Here is a 23,814-nt window from a genome sequence, read left to right as displayed (position 1 = left end):
TTCAGCCTGATCTTCTGTGCCCTCTCATCAGAACTATTAAAAGATTCTGGAAGATTCTTCTAAAAATAATTGGAACTATGGCAGCATATCTATTTCTGACTTTGTGTTAAAGAAGTTCTGTACTTCACTTTTTCCTGTTCTTCAAGGATAACTTCAATAATGATATTCTTTCCACATCTGTCTCCATAACTCTTGATGCTTTTCATGATTTCTTTGAAAAATCATGCATGCAGTTTCAAATTGTTAGTCATGTCTGAAATACTATGTAAGAGGTTGGACTGATGTAAGGTCATCTGTTATTTGTTAAAGTTTATCAAAGGACTTAAAAATGGCATAGAAATCATTCCGCAGTAAAATCATCACTTCCCAGCCATCCAGATCGCAGAATGCTAGTTGTGCCCCTCAGTTTGAACATTTTCATTGATCTCAGGTGAAGGTGCTATATTAAATAAAGGTCAGAACCTAGACTTTGCAGTTGCATTGGTGGTGAAGCTGTCATTGATCTTGCTATTTCTCTGAAATTGGCAGCATTTTCTGGCATATGCATATATGGGTTTAAATGGAGGGATCCAGATGTTGCCTCACTAGTACACTACTTCTCACAGGGTGTGTTTTGTGGCTTCTGATGAGATAATGACATACTGCAAACTTCAACTTTATGCAGTATTCTTGCTGTAAAAATGACTAAAAATGATTTATTCATTGAAACATAATTGAGTTTTTAACTGCAGATTAAGCTATAGTAACTGGGGAAAAAATCTAACACTGAGAAACCTAAATTAAGCAAGTTTTATATGTGTGGCATCTAATTGCTTCAGAATAATTATTTAAAAGTGCCATATATAACACACTCTCGATATAACACGGGGGTCAGGGAACCAATTTAATACCCACATTATAAGCTGCACTTGTTATAAGTGAAACTAACTTATATGACTTTGGAACCTCTATTATTTTATACAGTAGGACAGCACAAGCACAGTTTGAAACAGATTTTCCCATCTTCTCCACTTAATCTCTCATGCTGTATCCCACATCTACAATTTGTAGAACAGATCCCAGTGCTGGAGTACCAATCTTTTTCCAGAATCTATTGATTCCTCCTCCTTACTGTTTTTGTCAGAGAGGCTTTCACAAACAATGGTTTGTTACATTTTGCTGGGAATAATACAGCCTCCCCATGACCCCAGAATAAAAGGTCCTCTATCTTGGAGGACATAATAATACTTGCTATTAGTCCAAAACCATTTGTTTAGTGGGGTGTGTTATATCAAGGTTGCACTGTATTTAAAATGTTTTATTACTTTCTAAAAGTTTATGAATTTAAAGCAGATACCATATTCTATGTATTTGTACCAAATTTAATTTTGTTCTGTATACATTATTATAAAAGTTATTAAATTTAGAGCTGAATGTCAGAACTCTTAATTCTAATTTTGCATTTCAGCCAACTTTAGAACATCACTGATGCTTGACATTGGAAATCTTTTGCAGAAGACCAATTTATTATTAATATTACTGCTATTATTAATAGCAATTTATTATCGCATGAAAGGAGGCCATTTAGCCCATCAAGTCCACATGAGTTCCTAGCAAAGCAATCCAATCAGTCCCAATTCTTTCTTCTTTGTAGCCCTGCAACTTATTCTCACTCACATGTTCATCAACTCCCCTTCAGTTGTTTTGACATTGACCTAAAATTAAGGGGTAATCTTATAGAGGGCAGGCACGGTAATGTAGCAGTTAGCGTAATGCTTTAAGGCACCAGCGACCTGGGTTCAAATCCAGCCACTGTCTGTAAGGAGTTTGTACGTTCTCCCTGTGTCTGCGTGGGTTTCCTCCAGGTGCTCCGGTTTCCTCCCACATTCCAAAAAGACGTACAGGTTAGGAAGTTGTGGGCATGCTATGGTTGGCGCTAGAAGCGTGGCGACACTTGCGGGCTGCCCCCAGAACACTACGCAAAAAGATGTATTTCATTGTGTGTTTTGATGTACATGTGACTAATAAAGATATCTTATCTTGTAGAGGCCATATAGAAGACATACATGGCCTCTATAAAATTACCCCTCAGTTTTAGGTAAATGTCAAAATAACTGAAGTTCTTGACATTGACCTAAAACTAAGGGGTAATTTTAGGTAATGCCTTTGGGATGAAACCAGAGCACCTAGCAGAAATATGTACAGTCATGGGGAGAGCATGCAAACTCCACAGTCGAGACAGCAATGCAGATTAGGATCAAACTCAAGTGCCAGAACTGTGAGGAAGCAGCAGCAACTGCTGCACCAGTATGCTGCCCTGAGATTGCAAGAAGCGAAATCTGTACCACAGAAACTTTGTGGCAAGTTGCTTTGATATCAATTGCTAGTGTTTTCCTTTTTCCGTTAATGGGATTCACTGACCTTTATGTTTCTCAGGAAGTTTAGATCAAAGCCTGGGTTTTACTTAACCCAATTTACCTATTAAGTTAATGAAATGTCTGTTACATATTAAAAATGCCAGATGGTTTGCAGCATTCAATCTTAAAATGTTTTGAAAATTGCTCTACAGGCTTTGTAGCACCTACCAAATATATTGACAGTGATGTAAATGGCAAGTGTGTAATGTTAGGTGCAATATCTTCTGATGGCACTTAACATGTTGCTCTATTAAACAGACATCCATTTTTAGACTATATAGTAGTCTTTTAGTTTTTATTCAAATTGATTTATTTTAGTAATAGTCCAAAAATTCATCCTTGTTTGATAGTGCAAAACACTCTATGGTAGTGGCTGTGCACTCTATTCTGCTTCTGAAATTTGCCTCCATTGTTAAAAATGTAATACATATCGCCTCAATATGGCTAAACATGTATTATAGACATTAATTCCCAGGATAGTATTTGTCTTCATCAGGTAAAGCCTGACAGGTAAATATACACTATCTACTTGTAATTTTTTTTCTTTGCATCACTGTTACAAATTGGCACATCCTCCCAGCTGATCCTGCAATTATAAGAAAAGGATTGTGTAATGTAACACCTTGGAAGCTTTTCTAATATATACTTACTGATTTTGGACGATGATCAGTAATGTACTTTTTATGTATATTTTAAATGTTGTATGGCAATACATTCATTTTGGCTAGAAAATAAAACAGCAGTTGAAATCAGATTGAAAAAAGTGTACCAAGCAATATAAATCATTTAAGGGAAAAAAGCTGCCAGTACAAATTTGATACCTTTAGAAATAAATCAAGTGATTGAATTTGTTGATACTGTGTGAGTTCTTTATATAGCAGGTGGCTAGCAAAATTGGCAGCTATTTGTACCTGTCTATATTAGTGTTGATCAACATTGCTAACAGATGGTAGGTAGTTAAGCAACTCAGTGAAGTGAGATAGCTGTTTCTCAGGCTGTTGGTATTTTAATATACAATTAATATCTGATGTGTTATATGCAAGACTTTTGATTATGTAGATTTAAATCCTCATTTTTCTTCTGGGTTTCTGATGCTATGGAACTGGAAGGCAGAAGAGGTCATATATATAAAAAATAATTTGTGGGTACCTTTGATCTTTCTTCAAGCATGAGCCTAATTTCCATGTATCTCACCACCTCAGTCTACCCTGCCATTCTCATTTTGATCTTTCTTTCAAGATTGTTCTCAGTGACCTCAAAACAGACTTAAGGCATAGTATTTAATTTCCCTCTAGAGCACCCTTACCTGAACATTAAACACCAGTTTCAGCTTTTTCTTTCATTTTTCTTTTAGTTTTCTCATTAACATCTCACTTTTATCCCTTCTGTTTTCCTCAAAGTTGTTCTTAAATCTTTTCTTAGACTGAGTGAAATGTCATTTGGATACAATTTTATATTAAAAAGATTCTTTCACCTTCTAATAAAGCAGTTTCCTATTGTGTGTATTTGTACTGATTAACTAAAATGTGATTCTCAACTCTGTTTAGTAGGTTCTATATAAGGAAGCATCTACATTTTCTTTGCAGTTTTGGTGAAGATTTATATCACAAACAAAACTATTGCTTGTCTTTTCAGATGCTGAGGGATCTGTATGTTTCTGTCGTTTTCTGATTATATTTCAGAATTTTTTTGTTTTCAATTTCCTTTTGTCTGCTATAACTATTTTATGATATATTTCAAATGGTTTAGTAAAAGGCTTCCCAAGGTGTTTTTTTTCATGTTTTACATTCTTATTAGAGGGAAATACCTGGGTGTACCAGGAATCTCAAATAGAAATGACTGCTGTTTTGACCTGCACTTAAAAGCAAACAATATTTCTTGAAAGGTAATAAAAAGGATGAAATTAGATTAACTTAAACCAACATGGACAGGTAATTATACTAAGGAACAGATACCAATAATAGTTAACATAATTGCAATAAACAACAGGCATATTTATGATTTATTTAGAAATCCAGATATAAATAATAATTCAGCAACATCTTGTTACTCAGGATACCAAATCATGATTGATTTCTCCTTCACACAGTGTTTTACTATTTAAAGATCTTTTCCTCTGAAATATTTCTCTAAACTTCCAGTAAATTTTCTGAATTTGTCTGTAACTGCAAATAATTTAAGCACATAGTTAGAGAATTTGAATGTCATTCTCAAGTTAATGGCCTAATTTCAGGCTCTATCTATAAAGGTAGTGTCATTTGTCATTAATTACTATAATCCACTATTTCTTTTCATGGCATTTAATAGAAAAGAAAGAAATGACTGAATATGGGTATCAAATACTCCCTAATTTTGCTATCTCCTATTAAACTATAATTTGTATTCTTTGATTCATAGTTATCACTTACAAATAGAAATGACAAGCTCTATTTAATCTTCACAGGAGGTAGAGATTTTGTCAAGCAGAAGCACCTTTTTTAGTGTAGCGTTTGACTTAAAATATACTGTAAAAATAGATTATTAATATCAAAGCCAAGAACTGCATAATGGGCCAAATTTTATAGTGTCCCAAAATCACTGGCCATCTGTCCCGATACCACATTGCTTGATCCCCGAGCAGAGTCGAGTTGGCATGGCTCAGCATGGTATAGGGGCTATCTCAGCACAAGCAGCTGGTTGGATTCACAGAAGCATTTTAACAATTAGTAAGTCTCTCCCACCATGATTCCCACCAGCTATCAACAGCAATCAGCAATATCTTTGTGATTGGAGCCACAGAAATTCTTTAACCATCACAAACTTAAAGGAACATTCGGGGATGAAATAAAATAAAAAATATTGTAAAAAAAATATTTTTTCAAAAACTGCTTATACTTAAAAAGCTAATAAGCATAACCATATGTAAAAATCTTGAGGATATACATTATTGAGGATGTACTGGTTACAAAAAACCTTGCAATAGCCATCACATAGTATTATAAAATCTCTGCACGTGAATTTTCATTTACTGTGGTTAGAAAATTGTAGGCAATGTCCTGCAATTTTCTGATAGCCACCTACAGTGGATATGGTTCCCTGCCATAAGCCCAGTGACTTCAGAGATAAGTTGTGCTAGTCAGTGCCCATTTAAGCAGCATTTCACTCTTCACAACAATAATGGGTCAAAAGCAGTGAACAGAAGAAAAAAAGGTATATGCATTTTTAGCAGTTAATTTCCAAGCTACGCTTTGGAGAGGTAGAGTGCAAGAAGTTTAAATTAATGGAATAAAATGGGAGATTCCGGAAAAAAAATTCACCAAGTTAGGCAGGGTTTGATGACCTTTCATCAGTTCACAGGGCAATACACAGGTGAGAATTTAAATTTAAAGCAATGTTGCATCAGGAACAGGGGAAGTAAAAGCAAGTTGTAGATAAAAGCAGAAATGTTTTGAATGAGTTTGAAGTTTATGGAGTGTCAGTAATGAGAGGTTGGCAAGGATTGCAATGGAATAGTCGACTCTGATGAGACAAAGGCATGATTATATTTTCAGCATTATGAGACAGGGCTGGGGCAAGCAGTATTATGAATGTGGAAATAAGATGTCTTTGTCATGGAGAAGAATAAGTGCGAAATCTTAAAATGGGTACAATTAGAACCGACAAGTAAGTTGGTTTGAACATGAGTTAGTGATGAGTAAGGGGGTGTAAAGAAGGTCAGGGTATGGAGTCTCGGTGGGCAGAATATCAGTCTTTGAATCTTCATTGGAGAAAATGTAGCTCATTTATTGTAACAGGATTTAGAAAGGAAGACGAATGAAATAAAGGCTGTGCAGTTGCATAGAGAGAGCTTGGAGAGAGATAGAAGATGCTATAGAACCTTGTGACATGCCTCTGGAGCCTACTGTTGAGAAACAGCATTAGATGAGGAAGAGGAGGGATCAGCCATTTTACCTGGAATTTTGTTGCTCATCAGCTGAATGTATAGCAAATGAGTTACAGAATGCTTTGGAAATTCTATTCTGAATACATCTATTTGTAATCTTGTAATTATTTAATCAATTCTATTATATGGTTATCATTAGCATCTGACAATATTTCTCAAAGGAGCTGATAAAATCTGTTTAAAAAACTTGAAAAAGAATGACTGTGAGTAAATGACAAAAAGCTAAAGATTATCATAATAAGCCAGGCAATTTGTCCTTATCATTCTGATGTGTCTGGTTGGTGTCCTGATGCTTACTGTCATTGTTGTGTTGACTAGATAATAACTATGGTGATGGAGAGCACCATGGTTCCTCATCAGACAGTGAAGATGAGGTGCTTGGCAAATACCACGAGGCTTTGTCCAAAATACAGATTGTCTCTGGTGCAGCATCAGACAGCAGACACCATCACAAAGGTTATATGTGGGAATCCAGACTCAAGTATAGTCCCCTGTCAGCTGAATATGATGGCTACAGCAGTGAGGCATCTGCAGATGAAGGTAAGATGAATCATCTGGTTTCATGCTTTACAGATAAAAACTAAAATTTTGAGATATAACCTGCTCTAGATACATGCTGGATAAATTTTAGAAACATAGTTTTACCTTGAGCAAATGGTCGGATAGCTTTCATATTGTTTATATAATAATGTGATGTTATACATAATTGATGGCAAATCATTTTTTCACCTCTGTGAAGAAAATAATGCAAAATGTGTGGTGCAAGTATTTGAAATAGGATCATACTCTACAGAGATTGCTTTTCAGTTCTTACATTGGAAATTTTAAGTTTTGACGACATATATGCAGTAATCTTGACATATTTTACTTACTGTGTTTTGAAAATATTTAAACTGTATTTCTGTTATGTATTTTAAAATGATTTCCTCTCTATGTAGTAGTGCTTTATAGTACAGTTTAGGATATTTTGTGTTTCCTACATGAAGGATGCTTTGCAGCATATTTATGTTAAAAAACCTATTAAGTATTCTGTTTAAAGTAAAAGTGTGAAATAAAATTATATTGATTTAATTACTACTGCAATTAAAAATTGGAAGCTTATTGATGAGTTGTCTGATTTTAGTTAGGCTTCTTGTACCTTGCAAGAATAGTAAGCTTGTAGTAGGAATTGGGGTGGGCAGATGAGAAACTGATATGATGATTATAATGTGAGACCCAGGTTCCCGGACCTCATCATTGTGCCTATCAGTCAGCAGCCTGAAACTAATGGAAAGTGAACTGAACCAGAATGAATCGCAGTTGATTGATGCTGCTGCTAGAAAAAATAGGAATTGCCATGTTACATGTACTTGAGAAGTTAGGAATTCGAGTTTGGGAAGGCCTTGCAATCAGTAGTGAGGTGTAGAGAGCCGAACGTTTTCATGTGGGGCTTGGATAAGTATTAGTTAGGAAATATGTTAATTGGAGTTAACTTTGAATTCTTCTGGTCCCAGAAGCTCTCCCTTTTGGGCTGACCTGGTGGGATGGCTACAGACATTTCATATGGCTGCTCACGAACTATGTCACTGGAGTTTGCTTTACTTGATCTTTTTCAGCTTTGCATCACAGCAAAGGCTTGTATCTGGAGCATGGGAGAGCCTCTCAGTACCTTGTTGCTTAGGTGGCTAAACCCAGTGCATAAAAGGAGAAAGTGAAAAAACAAGAGGAATGCAGCCACTTGAAACTTATAGCATAGAAAATTAGGATCCTAGGCAACACTTAAGTTGTCTGCACTGGCCCTACTGGCTGGCGATTATGCAGACTTAGCCCTCCAGCAGCTGTGGGACCAGGAGGATGTGTAACAGGAGAATGAAAATTAAGAGGAGTACAAGGAGGGAAGAGATGTCTGTGTGTGGTAGTGGTGCAGAAATTAAGTTACTGGGTAAGTTACCCAGAGGGCAGGACTAATAGTCCAGGGACATGAGTTCAAATTCTATCAAAGCTCTTTGAGATTTATTTTCAGTTATTTATTGATAATAATAGGCATAGAATTACTGGATTATTGTAAGAACCTTCCTGGGCCGATGATGTCCTTAAAGGGAAGAAATCAGCTCTGTCTGGTCGAGCCTGGCCTATATGTGATTACATACAAGAAGAGTGCTCTCTGAAATGGTCTGGCAAATCATTCAGTTGCAACATAGCTGCTACATTGAAGCAGAGAAAAGATAATACTGGACAAACCACTCAGTATCAACCCAGGTGCCAAATTTGGACACAGCAGTCAGTCCCATTCCTGTCGAGTTTACAGAGTCCTCATTAGCACCTGGGGACTGGTTTCTCAATTGGGAGTCTAATCAGAGAATCACACCTGACAGCCAGACATCGCAATCCCTGAGTACGTCCCGACTCCAGCAGGACAGACCCACCAAATGGGTTGGCATAGTATATCCAGGCATGATGGAAGAGCATTGGGAGTTCATAGTATTGGCGTCAGATTCCATAAAGTCTATTGGTATCATAGAACACTACAGTACAGTACAGGCCCTTCGGCCCAAAATGTTGTGCCGACATTTTATCCTGCTCGAAGATTTATCTAACCCTTCCCTCCCACGTAGCCCCTATTTTTCTATCACTTATGTGGCTATCTCAGAGTCTCTTAAATGTCCCTAATGTATCTGCCCCCACAACAGCTGCTGGCAGTGCGTTCCACGCACCCACCACTCTTTGTGTTTAAAAAAACTTACCCCTGACATCCCCCTTATACCTTCCTCCAACCACCTTAAAATTATGTCTCCTCGTGTTAGCCATTGTCACCCTGGAAAAACGTCTCTGACTGTCCACTCGATCTATGCCTCTTATCATCTTGTACACCTCTATCAAGTCACTTCTCATCCTCCTTCTCTCCAAAGAGAAAAGCCCTAGCTCGCTCAACCTATCCTCATAAGACATGCTCTCCAATCCAGGCAATATCCTGGTAAGTCTCCTCTGCACCCTCTCAAAAGCTTACACATCCTTTCTATAATGAGGTGACCAGAACTGAACACAATACTCCCAAGTGTGGTCTGACCAGAGTTCTATAGAGCTGCAACATCACCTTGTGGCTCTTGAAACCAGTACCCCAACTAATGAAGGCCAACACTCCATATGCCTTCTTAACAACCCTATTGACCTGTGTGGCAACCTTGAGGGATCTATGGACGTGGACCCCAAGATCCCTCTGTTCCTCCACACTGCTAAGAGTCCTGCCATTAACCTTGTATTCTGCCTTCGAATTCAATCTCCCGAAGTGTATCACTTCACACTTATCTGGGTTGAACTCCATCTGCCACTTCTCAGCTCAGCTCTGCATTCTATCGATATCCTGTTGTAATCTACAGCAACCTTCTACACTATCCACAACACCACCAACCTTCACCAACCAGAAACTTAATAACCCACCCTTCCACATCCTCATCCAAGTCATTTATAAACATCACAAAGAGTAGGGGTCCAGAACAGATCCCTGCGGAACACCACTAGTCACCAACCTCCAGGCAGAATACATTCTATCTACCACCACCATCTGTCTTCTATGGGTGAGCCAATTCTGAATCCACACAGCCAAGTTTCCCTGGATCTCATGCCTCCTGACTTTCTGAATAAGCCTTCCATGAGGGACCTTATCAAATTCCTTACTAAAGTCCATGTACACCACATTCACTGCTCTACATTCATCAATGTGCTTTGTCACATCCTCAAAGAATTCAATCAGGCTCGTGAGGCATGACCTACCCCTCACAAAGCCATGCTGACTGCCTCTAATCAGCCTATGCTTTTCTAAATGCCCATAAATCTTGTCTCTAAGAATCTTCTCCAGTAATTTGCTCACCACTGAAGTAAGACTCACTGGTCTGTAATTCCCAGGGTTATCCCTACTGCCTTTCTTAAACAAAGGACAACATTTGCCACCCTCCAATCATCAGGCACTACTCCTATGGCCAGTGAGGATGCAAAGATTATCGTCAAAGGCGCAGCAATCTCTTCTCTATCTTCTCATAATAACCTTGGATATATCCGTCCGGCCCTGGGTGCTTTATCTATCCTAATGTCTTTCAATAGTTCCAGCACATCCTCTTTCCTCACATTGACATGCCCTAGCATATCAGCCTGTCATATGCCGTCCTCACAAACGTCAAGGTCTCTCTCTTTGGTGAATACCAAAGCAAAGTATTCATTAAGGACCTCCCCTACCTCTTCCGACTCCAGGCACATGTTTCCTCTTTTATCCCTGATCGGTCCTACTCTCACTCTATCCCCTTATCCTTCACATACGTGTAGAACACCTTGGGGTTTTCCTTGATCCTACTCAGAAAGGACTTATCATGCCCCCTTCTAGCTCTCCTAAGTCCATTCTTAAGCTCCCTCCTGGCTACCTTGTAACCCTCCAGAGCCCTATCTGATCCATGCTTTCTAAACATTAGGCAAGCTTCTTTCTTCCTCTTGACAAGATATTCTACATCTCGTGTCAACCACCGTTCCTTCACTGTACCATCCTTACCCTGCCTCAATGGGACAAACTTATCCAGAGCCCCATGCAAGTATTCCTTAAACCACCTCCCCATTTCCGCTGTGCACTTCCCCAAGAACATCAGTTCCCAATTTACGCTCCCAAGTTCCTGCCTAATCTAACATAACTAAGGAAACCTCCTCCTGATTACCAACTGCAGTCCTCCATTAGCTGATGAACTAGTGCTCCTCCACATTGATCAACACTTGGAAGAAGCACTCATAGTAGCAAAGGCACAGAATGTACTTAGGTAGGAGATTTCAATGTTCATCATAAAGAATGGCTTTGCAATACCACCACTGAGGGGGATTGCAATGTCACCACCCACCCGAACAGTCTTCAATGAACCTGAACCCATGGTCACCATTGAGGACGTAAGATCAGTCTTCCAGCGAGTGCCGCGGAAAGCATCTGGCCCAGATGGTGTCCCTGGCCATGTCCTCAGATCCTGTGCAGATCAGCTGGCTGGGGTATTTGCAGACAGTTTTAATCTTTCGTTGCTTCAACCTGAGGTTCCCACCTGCTTTAAGAAGACCACTATCAATCCAGTACCTAAGAAAAACAAGGTAACATGCCTTAATGACTACCACTCAGTGGGTCTGACACCCACCACCATGAAGTTCTTTGAGAGGCACGCATTAACTCCAGCCTTCCAGAAAACCTTGACCACTGCAATTCGCCTACCATTGAAACAGGTCTTTGGTGGACACCATCTCCCTGGCCCTACACTCATCTCTGGATCATCTAGACACTAAGGACACCTACGTTAGACGATTGTTCATTGACTACAGCTCTACATTCAATACTATAATTCCAAGCAAACTCATCACCAAACTCCGAGACCTGGGACTCAACACCTCCCTCTGCAACTGGATCCTTGACTTCCTGACCAATAGACCGCAATCAGTGAGGATAGGCAGTAATACCTCCGGCACAATTATTTTCAACACTGGTGCCCCACGAGGCTGTGTCCTCAGCTCCCTACTCTACTGCATGTACACTCATGACTAGGTGGCTAGATTCTGCTCTCATGCCATATACAAATGCCATATCTCAAATAACGATGATTCGGAGTACAGGAAGGAGACGGAGAGCTTAGTGACATGGTGTCATGACAACAACCTTTCCCTCAATGTCAGCAAAACAAAAGAGTTGTTCATTGACTTCAGGAAAGGAGGTAGTGCACACATACCTGTCTACAACAACAGTGCTGAGGTCGAGAGGGTTGAGAGCTTCAAGTTCCTAGGAGTGAACATTACCAATAGCCTGTCTTGGTCCAACCACATAGACGCCATGGCCAAGAAAGCTCGCCAGCACCTCTACTTCCTCAGGAGGCCAAAGAAATTTGCATGTCCCCCTTGACACTCACCAACTTTTATCGATGCACCATAGAAAGCATCTTATCTGGATGCATCGTGGCTTGGTACGGCGATTGCTCTGCCCAGGACCGCAAGAAACTGCAGAGAGTTGTGGACACAGCTCAGCACATCACAGAATCCAGCCTCCGCTCCATGGACCTGTCTATACTTCTCGCTGTCTTGGTAAAGCAGCCAGTATAATCAAAGACCCCACTCATTCTTGCTTCTCCCCTGTCCCATCAGGCAGAAGAAAGCACGTACCACCAGGCTCAAAGACAGCTTATATCCTGCTGTTATAAGACTATTGAATAGTTCCCTAATACGATAAGATAGACTCTTGACCTCACAATCTACTTTGTTATGACCTAGCACCTTCTTGTCTACCTGCACAGCACTTTTTCTGTAGCTGTGACACTTCAATCTACATTCTGTATTGTTTTACCTTGTGCTACCTCAATGCACTATATAATGAATTGATCTGTATGAACGGTATGCTAGACAATTGAGAATAATAAATCAGTTCCAATTCCAATGATGAGCGTATGAATATTGAAAATTGGGTATGATTCGTGACTGAGGAGGATTGTGGTATGCGTGTATTGGGCTTGTGATATAATAAGCGTGCTTACATGAGTGTCTGGGGCTGATGATGCATTTGGTGGGATGGGGCATTTGAAGATACATTGTTTGGCCTGCCATAACTTGTGGTTGATATTTCATCCACTAGGTGGCCACATTTATATGTTTTCCAGAATCATCTATATTACCATCACAATCATTTGAGGCAGCAACTTTTTTATTGTCGGAGGTCCTGAAGGAAAACAAATAGTCAAAAGAATGTTTTATAGGAGCAGCTAATATTGTAAGCTGCAAGAATGCACTTGATGCCAGCTTGCTGATTCAGATGCATGTCATTTCTCTGTGATACATTGAAGACAAATTAAGATATTTGTTTCAAACTCATATGGGAATGGATTGATGTCTGTACACACTGTCTCCATCAGTACTAAACAAAAAGCAAAACCAAAGCCTTTTTGGTTTACATCTGCAAAGCTTGTAATTATTTTTTCTTCAAAACACACTGATCCAACATGAAAATGAAGCCTGAGAGCAACAGCTCCAGATGTTTTCATTGATGATTTGCCATCAGTCACTTAAGTTTCTTCCAGTGTATAATGGAGAGAAAATTTTGTAATTTATTACCATACAAGACATAAAAGTGTAAGCTTCTGTTGTGATAACTAACTACTATAAAATACAAATAAAAACTAACTAGTTAATTGTTGTCTGAAGGCTTTGGTACAAACATAAATGGGCAACCATATAAAAATAGAACATTGAGCAACTAAGAAAATATTATGGAGATTTACTTGCTGCAGTGAAATACTTCTCATATATCCAAGAAGGATGTATAAAGTACATTGTTATGTTCCAATATCCTACTTGTAACAAATTTATCTACCTTTTCACAATACCTCATTTATTGTGTTTCAACCCAAATGATGCTTGAACATGATTAGCTTTTGACTTTTTGTCACTGGTATATTTGTTAGGTTTACAACCAACATCTCTATATCAGATAGCAACTCAACTGGCAGAATGCTAAAGAGGCACAGCATTCAATCCTGAAGGGTGCTATCTGTGTGAAATTTGCATGTTTTCCCTGTGATCGCATGAGCTTCCTTGCACATCCCACTGTAAATCGCCTCTGGTTAAAAGGTGAAGGGTAAAATCTGGGGGAATTGATGAGAATATAGAGAGAATAGGTTTCAGAGAAAATTAGTGGAGAATAGGATTGCCGTGTGAGCAATTGCCATGCAAAATAGCCTCCTTCTATGTTGTATATATGGAAAGATTCTTGGGATCTTCACCTTGATGTTGAATCGAGTCTTCATTTGCCTGGATGAGTACAGCTCCAACCACATTCAAGAAATTTGACACCATCCAGGACAACACAGCTCACATGACAGTCACCCCATCCATCATCCTAAATGTTCATTCTCTAAATCACTATCACATCATAGCTGCAGTGTTACTATCTACAAAATGCACTGCAGTTAATAATCTTTGATGACATTTCCAAAATCTGTAACTGCTGCCACCAAGAAGAACAAGTACAAAAGGCATATGGAAATACCATCACCAGTGAGTTCCATTTGAATTCACATACCTTTGCTGATGTACATACAGTACATACAAACATCGATACTTGGAAATAAATCTTTTTTGCTTGATCTGAATCCTGGAACTACCTAAACAACATTGTGGGAATACTACCAAAAAGCCATCAGTACTACTGCTATGACTTTGACACCTTTATTATCTTCCACTTTGACAGCTTGGAAGAATCCAATTGTGTAAAATTTCAGGCCAGTGATCACCTTCATTGCCCTGCCCTTGTGTGGCAACCCAGTAAAATAGGTAGCAGGTTATCTTAAAGGGCTGCAGCGTTCTGCAGCTATCTGCTTCGACAAACTGAGCCTTCTGAAGAAATATACTTCAGAGAGGTTAATGGAGCTGAGCCTCTTCACACTTTCAGGTAGCAATGCGGTCTCATTGATTGGACAGAGCAAAATAGGAAGACACATGTACAGGCTGTCTCTGGGTAATGAACGGGTTTCGTTTGTATAGACCTCCTTAAGTTGATTTTGTCCGTAAGTTAGAAAATACACCTAAATCACTTGATATGGTAATCATTACATCCACTGTATTGTAATGAGTGGCATCAAAAACACATACGACTGATAAGAAAGAATAATTACTAAGACTGGAGAGAGAGAGAGAGAGAGAGGGAGAGAAAACTAGTTCTGCCGTTAGTAAGAACAAATGTTAGTATATACATCGGACTTTTGAATTTAATAACATTATAGGAGCTTGTTCATATGTAGGGGTGTCCGTAGGTCGGGCATTTGTAACCTGGGAATGGCCTGTATCATTTATCTAGTCATTAAACCCGAACAGGTCTGTGGGCATAGCACAGCCACTGTATAGTAGTGGTACTATACGTTACATTATGGATGGATTTAGCAAAATATATTTACATAGTAATTTTTAATATCAGTGATAATTTCCTATTTAACAATTGAAGAATCTGTAGCCCAGTGGTGATATTTTGTTGTTAAAGAAATTTCCTGGATATGATACTCCAGTTTGTAATGAATAAAGATATACAAATTGCAGAAAAGAAGCAACCTTATTGCAAATTGCTTACATCAATGCATGAACTATTGTTTTTGCTCTGTATATGTGCAAAATAGAACATTTGTAATTCAGAGATCTGTAGAGAATAATTAGTAGTCCCACCTTGTCAGTTGCTAATTTGAACATTAAAAACAAATTTATGTTGTGGCTTTACATGGTACAGACATATTTCAGTTCATTCCAGGCCAATTTTAGCTTGAAGTTGTAAGCCTGAGGATATTTACTTGAATTATGCATGGATCCCTAACACTCAGTTCCATTACCCATCTAGATGAAAATATAAACATGTTCTGAATCTTAAGTGTATTAAAGGCAATGAGTTTAAAAATATTTGAGTGTGTTTAACTATTACAATTTTAACACCCTTAAGCCTTATAGTTACAGGTGTCTGAGGCTGCATTCACTGTACATTTTAAAAAAAAACATTAGAAATAATTTTACAAAATCAGCTCTGAAAGATGGTAGTGTTGGGGAATCAAAGACTTTTTATTTAGGTCTTGCTGATACTCCCATGTTAGACATAGCATGAAATAAAAACAGAAAATTCTGGAAACCCTCAGGAGGTCAGGCAGCATCAGTGGAGAGAGATTGATAGGCTTAATATGTTCTGAATGGTTGTAGGTCATGGATGACAAACCCTTCTTTCCTCTCCATAACTGATGCCTAACCAATTAAGTGTTCTTTCTGTTCTTATTTCAGATTTTAGATTTCCATGTCTGTAATTCTTTGTTTCTTACAGCATGATTAGTTATGAAGCTTCCTTAATTCAAACTCAAAATATACCATTTATAACTGTATTGTTTTACAATGTTTCATTTCTCATATTATCGCAATGTTCTCTTTGCGGATGCTTGTAAATTTCGGTGCAATTCCATGTCATGAACTCATGCCATTACATTACTCTTTTCATTTTAATTATTAAACCCTTGTTATTTACCAATTTAATTATTTAATGAATTCAAAATTGCAGATTTATGTTCTAGGTCTATTTGTCATGGATTTACTCTCCATATTTTTGATATCCTTTGAGTGTTCCTATCTGAGACTCCACAAAAATTGCTAAAGAATTGCAAAGCATTTCTCCATATCTCAAGAAGACAATGATAATCTCCAGTGTCAATTATACAATTGTAGATATAAATGATTAAGCTGCTGCAATGAAAGAAGACAAATTAATCCTTATATGTAACATCTCATTGTTTACGTTTTGAAGAATACAGATATCAAGAATGTCATTAATGCAAACATTGGGATCATTATATCGATTATAAAAATAGGTTGACAATAAAGTCATTCAGTATATGGGAAAAAATTCCAAGTTATAGAAAAAAAACTTTTCCCACTCTCTATTGCCAGTTACAATATTTTTTTTCAAAAAAAGTGCCTTGCCCAGCCCCACCAAAAAATTTATTTAACTTTACCTCTACATTTGGCATTAACCCAAGTTGAAACCATTTGGAACCACAGATGCTGACAACATCTGTTGGTTGCCAAGGAATAAATTGTGTATTCAGTGGCTTTAAGGCTCCTTCATTCTCCCTGTCAACAGAATAGATTCAGCTTTAGATCTCCATGGTTTTATAGCAGTGCTGCACTGGCAACCATCATTTATGATTTATTAGGAATGACATTGTAACATTGTCCAAAATCCAGTATTGATCTTTGAACAATGTATGCATAAAATTTTGAAAAAAAAATGTACTTATCAAGCTGACAATGAATTACATCCCGTGGGATATCTGCTCACCTTCCTAACATGATTGTGATGACAAAAAAATGAATAGGAAATCACAGAAGTGACAGGGGTCCTATTTGGACATGTATTCTGGGCCTATGTAACAATCCACAGATTCTCCAGACTCACTCACAAACACAGCCAGTGTTGGTTTAACTTCTTGAAAGAAAAACATAGTCATTTGTTAGCACCTGAGAAGAGCCATTGCCTACGTCTCAAGCACTATGTAGCATTCCTCCAATCAGGCAAACTACAAAATTCCTTGTGACCCAGGCAGGACCAGCCTAAGTTTGTGCACTTGGACTGCTCCATCTTAATGAGACCATGGGAACAGAGGAAGGGGGCTCAGCTTTGTTAGACCCCAGCAATGGAGGATGGGGGGTGGGGGGGGGGAGGGTTCCCTGTCTCAGTGAGATCCTAGAAATGGGAGAGATCCAACATACCTCAAAGTCAAATGCTTTTGATGAAACTATTGAGTCAGCAGAAACAGTTAAATCAACGTAATTGTTTTGATGTTAGTATTTCTATATGGAATGTTTGAATATGGGCGGTTATGAATTTCAATTAAAAAGTGGAAATAGCAGAATGTTGATAAGTGAGCTTGTGGGTGGGGATGGGGTGAGGGCTCACTAGCCATCGAGACAGTTCATGGTTAATGCCAGTTGCTTATGGTCAGAAAGGCTATGCAGGTCTTTGCTGATTAAATGGAGGCTGTCCTCCCCTTTGAAGGATGCAACCGGGATGAGAGAAATGTGCTTCCAGTGACATGCAACACTGAGCAGGAAGTTCACCAATTATCAGAACTTCCTGCCCAAATTTCACATGATTTGGAAAAGTTATTAATGCAAGAGAGGCAATTGTGAATAATAATCCTTGATTTGTTTATGTTGTTACTGGACTTTTCAATGCTCTAATAGGATCATTTGACATAATCTATGAACAATAGTGAGGGTGACACTACAAATCGTTAAACATGAACATGCAAATTTTGCTTGACATGACTGTGTAGGAAGTTGACAAGGTGTTACTTAATTTAGGAGAAAAGTATATGCTGAGTTTTTAAATTCTATTCATCTACAAAATCACATTCAAAATATAATATCGAAGTAGGCCAACATTAATTAAGCACACTGTTCAATGAAAAGCCTATAAAAGGGCATCAACACCTTTAGATGACTTGTGACATCATGGTATTGCAAAGTCACCCTCAGCATGAGAGACTAATCCAACACGTGTACTTTCCACAAGAAGTTCCATTCAATTCCACAAAATTTAAAGGTCTTGCAATTTTTATTTTGAAGTCTCTCCTTGTCATTGTATAAAAAAGCTACACCTCTCACAACTGTCTTCTGGGGAGAAATGCCAACTACACCTATGGGCACAGGCTATTTCCATCAAGGGAATAGAATCTTCCACAGAACTGAAAATGACTTTGAAATTTTCTTTCCGCTGTCTTATTCCAGAGAGCTTCAGGTGACTTTCGTCACATTGATCAGTTGTCTTTGCATGATCATTTCAGATGGACATTATGGTCAATTACCTTTTTCATGAATCCTGCAAAACAAAATGAACTGTCCAATTTTATCATCTGAAAGCAAAATGTTACAGATGCTGGAAATCTGGGAAAAAAAAGCAGAAAATGCTAGAATTCCCCAGAAAGTCAGGCAACATCAGTGAAATAAGCAGAGCTGAAGTTTCAGGTTGATGACATTTCTTCAGAACATTCCTGGTGAAAGTTCATTGGCTTGAAAGCTTGCTTTGTTTTTTCTCTCCATTGATGCTTCCTTAGGTAAGGAGTATTTTAAACAATTTGTATTTGATGCCCATTTCAATGGATTAGCAAGGTTTGCACTGATGCTGAAATTAATTTTCAGAATGATTGTCGCATTGAAGGTCCTTTTAATTTAAGAATTTTATTCAGTTAACCTCCAAGTTATACTCTATGAACTCAATCCCTTCTATGAAGCATTCTATTTCTCGCTGTCAAGGAAGTCGTCCTGACTGTTATTATGTGACAATCAATCATACTTAGCCTAATTTTATCAGGATGTTATCAGGTTATTATAGACTTAGTGGAAGAACAAACTTAATGAGATCTGTAGAAATATAAGATTTTGAAAAGAGAAGATCATAAATATCAGTTTGATTTTAGGTGCCAGAGTTAATTTGGTGGATTCCTGCAATATAATCCACAAGTATCATTCTGGCTTACTGTAAAGTACATAGCATTGTGGCAGCTTCCCATATTCTGTAGTTTCATATGGAGAATATTGCAGCTGGCATCTATCACAATTCAGCTAGACACTGAGTGACGATAAATCCTTCCTGTTGATATAGGTCATTGAGTGTTCACGAGCGGCTTTTTATTAACATATGGACCCCATTGATTAGGCTGCAAACCTGGGGAAATGTAGTGTTTTGTAGAAGTTAACTGCACACTATCTCTGCTTTGTCAGGTCCACTAGAAATGAACAAAATTGAGCATTTCTTAATTATTTGTTCATGGGATGTGGACTTGCTGCCAATCCCAAACTGCCTTAGGGAAGTTAATAGTCAACCACTTGGGACAAGACTCTGAAAATTGGAAGATATGAAAAGTTAAAGTACATGTTACATTTGTAACTGTTGTCAACAGGATTATACCCCTAATTAGATGAGTTAAAATTCAGGGACCAACAGCTAATGTAACTCAGATAATACTTCAGATGGAAAACAGTTTTCCTCAGACAAATGCCTTATACATATCTGGGTAAGACCATCTTGGTCCAGACAATTTCTGGAGTTGATATCTTTTGAGTCATAATCTATAAGACCCATGAAGTTTCTAAACCAATAGTTTTTTAAAAAACAACTCTCAAAGAACATATAGAACATAGAACAGTACAGCACAGGAACAAGCTCTTTGGATCACGATGTCTGTGCCACCATGATGCCAGTTTAGACTCTACATCTGTTTGTACATGGTCTATATCCCTCACTACCTTGCCTGTTCATGTGTCTGTCTAAATACCTCTTAAATGTTGCTATCAGATCTGCTTCCATCATTTCCCCTGGCAGTGTGTTCCAGGCACCTACCACTTTCTGTGTAAAACAAAAACTTATTTTGTAAATTTACTTCAAACTTTCACCCTCCCACTTTAAAGTTACACCCTTTAGCATTTGACGTGGGAAAAGGACTGACTATCTATCATGCTGGAGGTACACAGCAGGCCAGGCAGCATCCATGGAGAAAAGCAGGCAGTCAACATTTCAGGTCAGGATCCTTCTTCAGGACTGAAGATAGGAAAAGGGGAAGCCCAATATATAGGAGGGAAAAGTGGAGCAATGATAGGTGGACAAAAGAGGGGCGGTGGGGTGGGCACAAGATGGTGATAGGTAGATGCAGGTAAGAAATAATGATAGGCAGGTGTGGGGGAGGGGACAGCAGATCCACCGGGGATGGTAAAAGGTAAGAAGAGAGAAGGAATAAAGGGGCTAGGAAAGGGAAGAAGAGTAGAAGCATAGTGGGGAGGGGGGATTTGTGGGGAAGGGGGGGTGGGGATTACCTAAAGTGGGAGAATTCAATGTTCATGCCATTAGACTGCAAGGTGCCAAGATGCAAAATGTGGTGCTGTTCCTCCAGTTTGCACTTGGAATTCTTCTGGCAGTGGAGGAAGCCGAGGACTGACATATCAGTGATAGTGTGGGAGGGGGAGCTGAAGTGACTGGCAACGGGGAGATGCAGATCGCGGTTACGGACAGAACGCAGGTGTTCTGCGAAACGGTCACCTAGTCTGCGCTTGGTTTCACCAATGTAGAGGAAGCCACACTTGGAGCACCGAATCCCGCCACCGCACAGTCCTCCGGCACCCCCCGCCTGCCCGGACACTGCCGTTCTACACCACCACTCTCTGCTCCTCCCACCCCCTTCCTGCCCGGGGCCTCCCTCTCTCCAGTCTTCGCCTTCTGTTGCCTTTGCTCTGCTTCTTCCCTCATCTACTTCTAATTCCACATCCCACCTTGCACCTCCATCAGCCCACTCCCAGTCCCCCTTATCCCCTACACCCACCCTGACCTCTCCTCCTCCTCACCCTCTTGTTCCCTCCCCCACATCCACTTCCTATCCAACATCTCTTTCTTCACCCTTCTCTCCAGCCCTCTTCTTTCACTGGACTCGCCCACTGGGTCTGTTACCTTCCCTGGACCAATTCATAGCCAACTGTCAGCGCGACATCAGCTGTCTTGACTTTTCTGCCCCCCTCACCTACTCCAACCTTACCCCTTCTGAATGCTCTGCTCTCCACTCCCTCTGCACTAACCCTGACATTATCATCAAACCAGTTGACAAAGGTGGTGCCATGGTAGTCTGGCGTACTGACCTCTACCTTACAGAGGCCAGACGCCAACTCTCGGATACTTCCTCCTACCTACCTCTGAACCATGACCCCACCAAGGACCACCAGGGCATTATCTCCCACACCATCACTAACCTCATCACCTTGGGAGATCTCCCCCGCACAGCTATCAACATGATAGTCCCGCAACCTAGGATTGCCCGATCCTGTCTCCTATCTCTTCCCCAAAATCCACAAGAAGGACTGTCCTGGTAGACCTATTGTCTCCGCATGCTCTTGACCTACCAAGCTCGTATCTTCCTTACTGGACACTATCCTGTCCACTCGGTCCAATCACTTCCCACCTACATCCGTGATGCATCACATGCTCTGTAACTCTTCCATAATTTTAAGTTCCCCAGCATGCACAACCTCATTTTCACCATGGACGTCCAGTCCCTATATACCTCCATTCCCCATCATGACAGCCTCACCACCCTCCACTTCTTTCTTGACTAGAGACAGAACCAGTCCCCTTCCACTAACACTCTCCTCTGCCTGGCTGAACTTGTCCTCACCCTTAACAACTTTACTTTCGATTCCTCTCACTTTCTACAGACCAAGGGCATAGCTATGGGCACTCACATGGGCCCAGCTATGCCTGCCTCTCCATTGGCCACGTTGAACAGTCTCTGTTCCAAGCCTACTCCGGCCCCATTCCTCAACTCTTTCTCCGCTATATTGATGACTGCATTGTTGCCACCTCTTGTACCCATCTGGAACTGGACAGTTTCATAAATTTCGCCACTAATTTTCACCCAGCTCTCCAATTCACTTGGACTATCTCTGACACCTCTCTCTCCTTCCTCAATCTTTCCATCTCCATCTCAGGAGATTCCTTATCCACTGATATCTTCTACAAACCCACTGATGCCCACTGCTACCTCGATTACAGCTCCTCCCTCCCTGTCTCTTGCAAGGACGCTATCACTTTTTCTTAATTTCTCTGCCTCTGTCACATCTGCTCCCAGGATGAGGCTTTCCACTCCAGGACGTCTGAGATGTCCAAATTATTCTCTAACCGGGGCTTCCCCTTGACTGTGTTGGGAGAGCTTGCACCTGTATCTCTGTCATTTCCAATTTCCGCAATTCCGCTCTAACCCCCACCCCTCCCAGACCCAACAGGGATAGGGTCCCCCTTGTCCTCGCATTTCATCCCACCAGCCAACGTATCCAACACATCATTCTCTGCCACTTCTGGCATCTCCAACGGGACCCCACCACCAAGCATATCTTCCCCTCCCCACCCCTTTCTGCCTTTCACAGGGGCCGCTCTCTCTGCGACTCCCTCGATCACTCCTCCGCCCCCACCCTGGGAACTTTCCACTGCCTCAACCGTAGATGCAACACCTGCCTTACACCACCTCCATCCAGGGACCCAAACTGTCCTTTCAGGTGAGACAGTGATTCACCTGCACCTCCCTTAACCTCATCTACTGCATTTGGTGCTCCAAGTGTGGCCTGCTCTACATTGGTGAGACCAAACACAGACTAGGTGACCATTTCGCAGAACACCTGTGCTCTGTCCGTTGCCAGTCACTTCAACTCCCTCTCCCACACTATCACTGATATGACAGTCCTCGGCCTCCTCCACTGCCAGGAGAATTCCAAGTGCAAACTGGAAGAACAGCAACTCATTTTCCATCTTGAAACCTTGCAGTCTAATGGCAAAAATATTGAATTCTCCCACGTTGTAATCCCCAACCCCCTTCCCCACAAACCACACCCCCCACCACGCTTCTTCTTCTCTTTCCTAGCCCCTTTATTCTCTCTCTCTTAACTTTTACCCACCCCCTGGTGGATCTGCTGTCCCCTCCCACACACCTGCCTATCACTGTCTCTTACCTGATATCTACCTATCACCTCCCGGTGTCCACCCCACCTCCCCTCTTTTGGCCACCTATCACTGCTCCGCTTTTCCCTCCTATATATCGGCCTTCCCATTTACCTATCTTCAGACCTGAGTTCCTCCAGCATCATGGTGTTTTTCATCTGGATTCCAGCATCTGCAGTCCTTTGTTTCTCTAGACTGACTACCTATGCCTCTCATGGTTTAATATATCTATATCAGGTCACTCCTCAGCCTCTGACACTCCAGAGAAGACAATCCAAGTTTAGAGAGGGTGCAGAGGAGATTTACCAGGATGCTGCCTGGATTAGAGAGCATGTCTTATGAGGATAGGTTGACCGAGCTAGGGCTTTTCTTTTTGGAGCGAAGGGTGACTTGATAGACAAGATGATAAGAGGCATAGATCAAGTGGACAGTCAGAGACTTTTTCCCAGGGTGAAAATGGCTAACATGAG

General features: G+C 40.2%; 1 protein-coding gene across 1 annotated transcript in view; it reads left to right on the top strand.

Moving 5' to 3' along the window:
* Positions 1-23,814, top strand: part of LOC127568406 (synaptotagmin-14-like) — a 116,072-nt gene that overhangs the window by 41,888 nt on the left and 50,370 nt on the right. The window contains 1 exon segment of the mRNA XM_052012096.1: positions 6,637-6,858. Coding sequence (XP_051868056.1) covers positions 6,637-6,858 — 222 coding nt within the window.

The sequence above is a fragment of the Pristis pectinata genome, chromosome 3 (assembly GCF_009764475.1).
Source record: "Pristis pectinata isolate sPriPec2 chromosome 3, sPriPec2.1.pri, whole genome shotgun sequence".
In the NCBI taxonomy this organism is placed as follows: domain Eukaryota; kingdom Metazoa; phylum Chordata; class Chondrichthyes; order Rhinopristiformes; family Pristidae; genus Pristis; species Pristis pectinata.
This window is presented reverse-complemented; position numbering and strand designations above follow the sequence as displayed.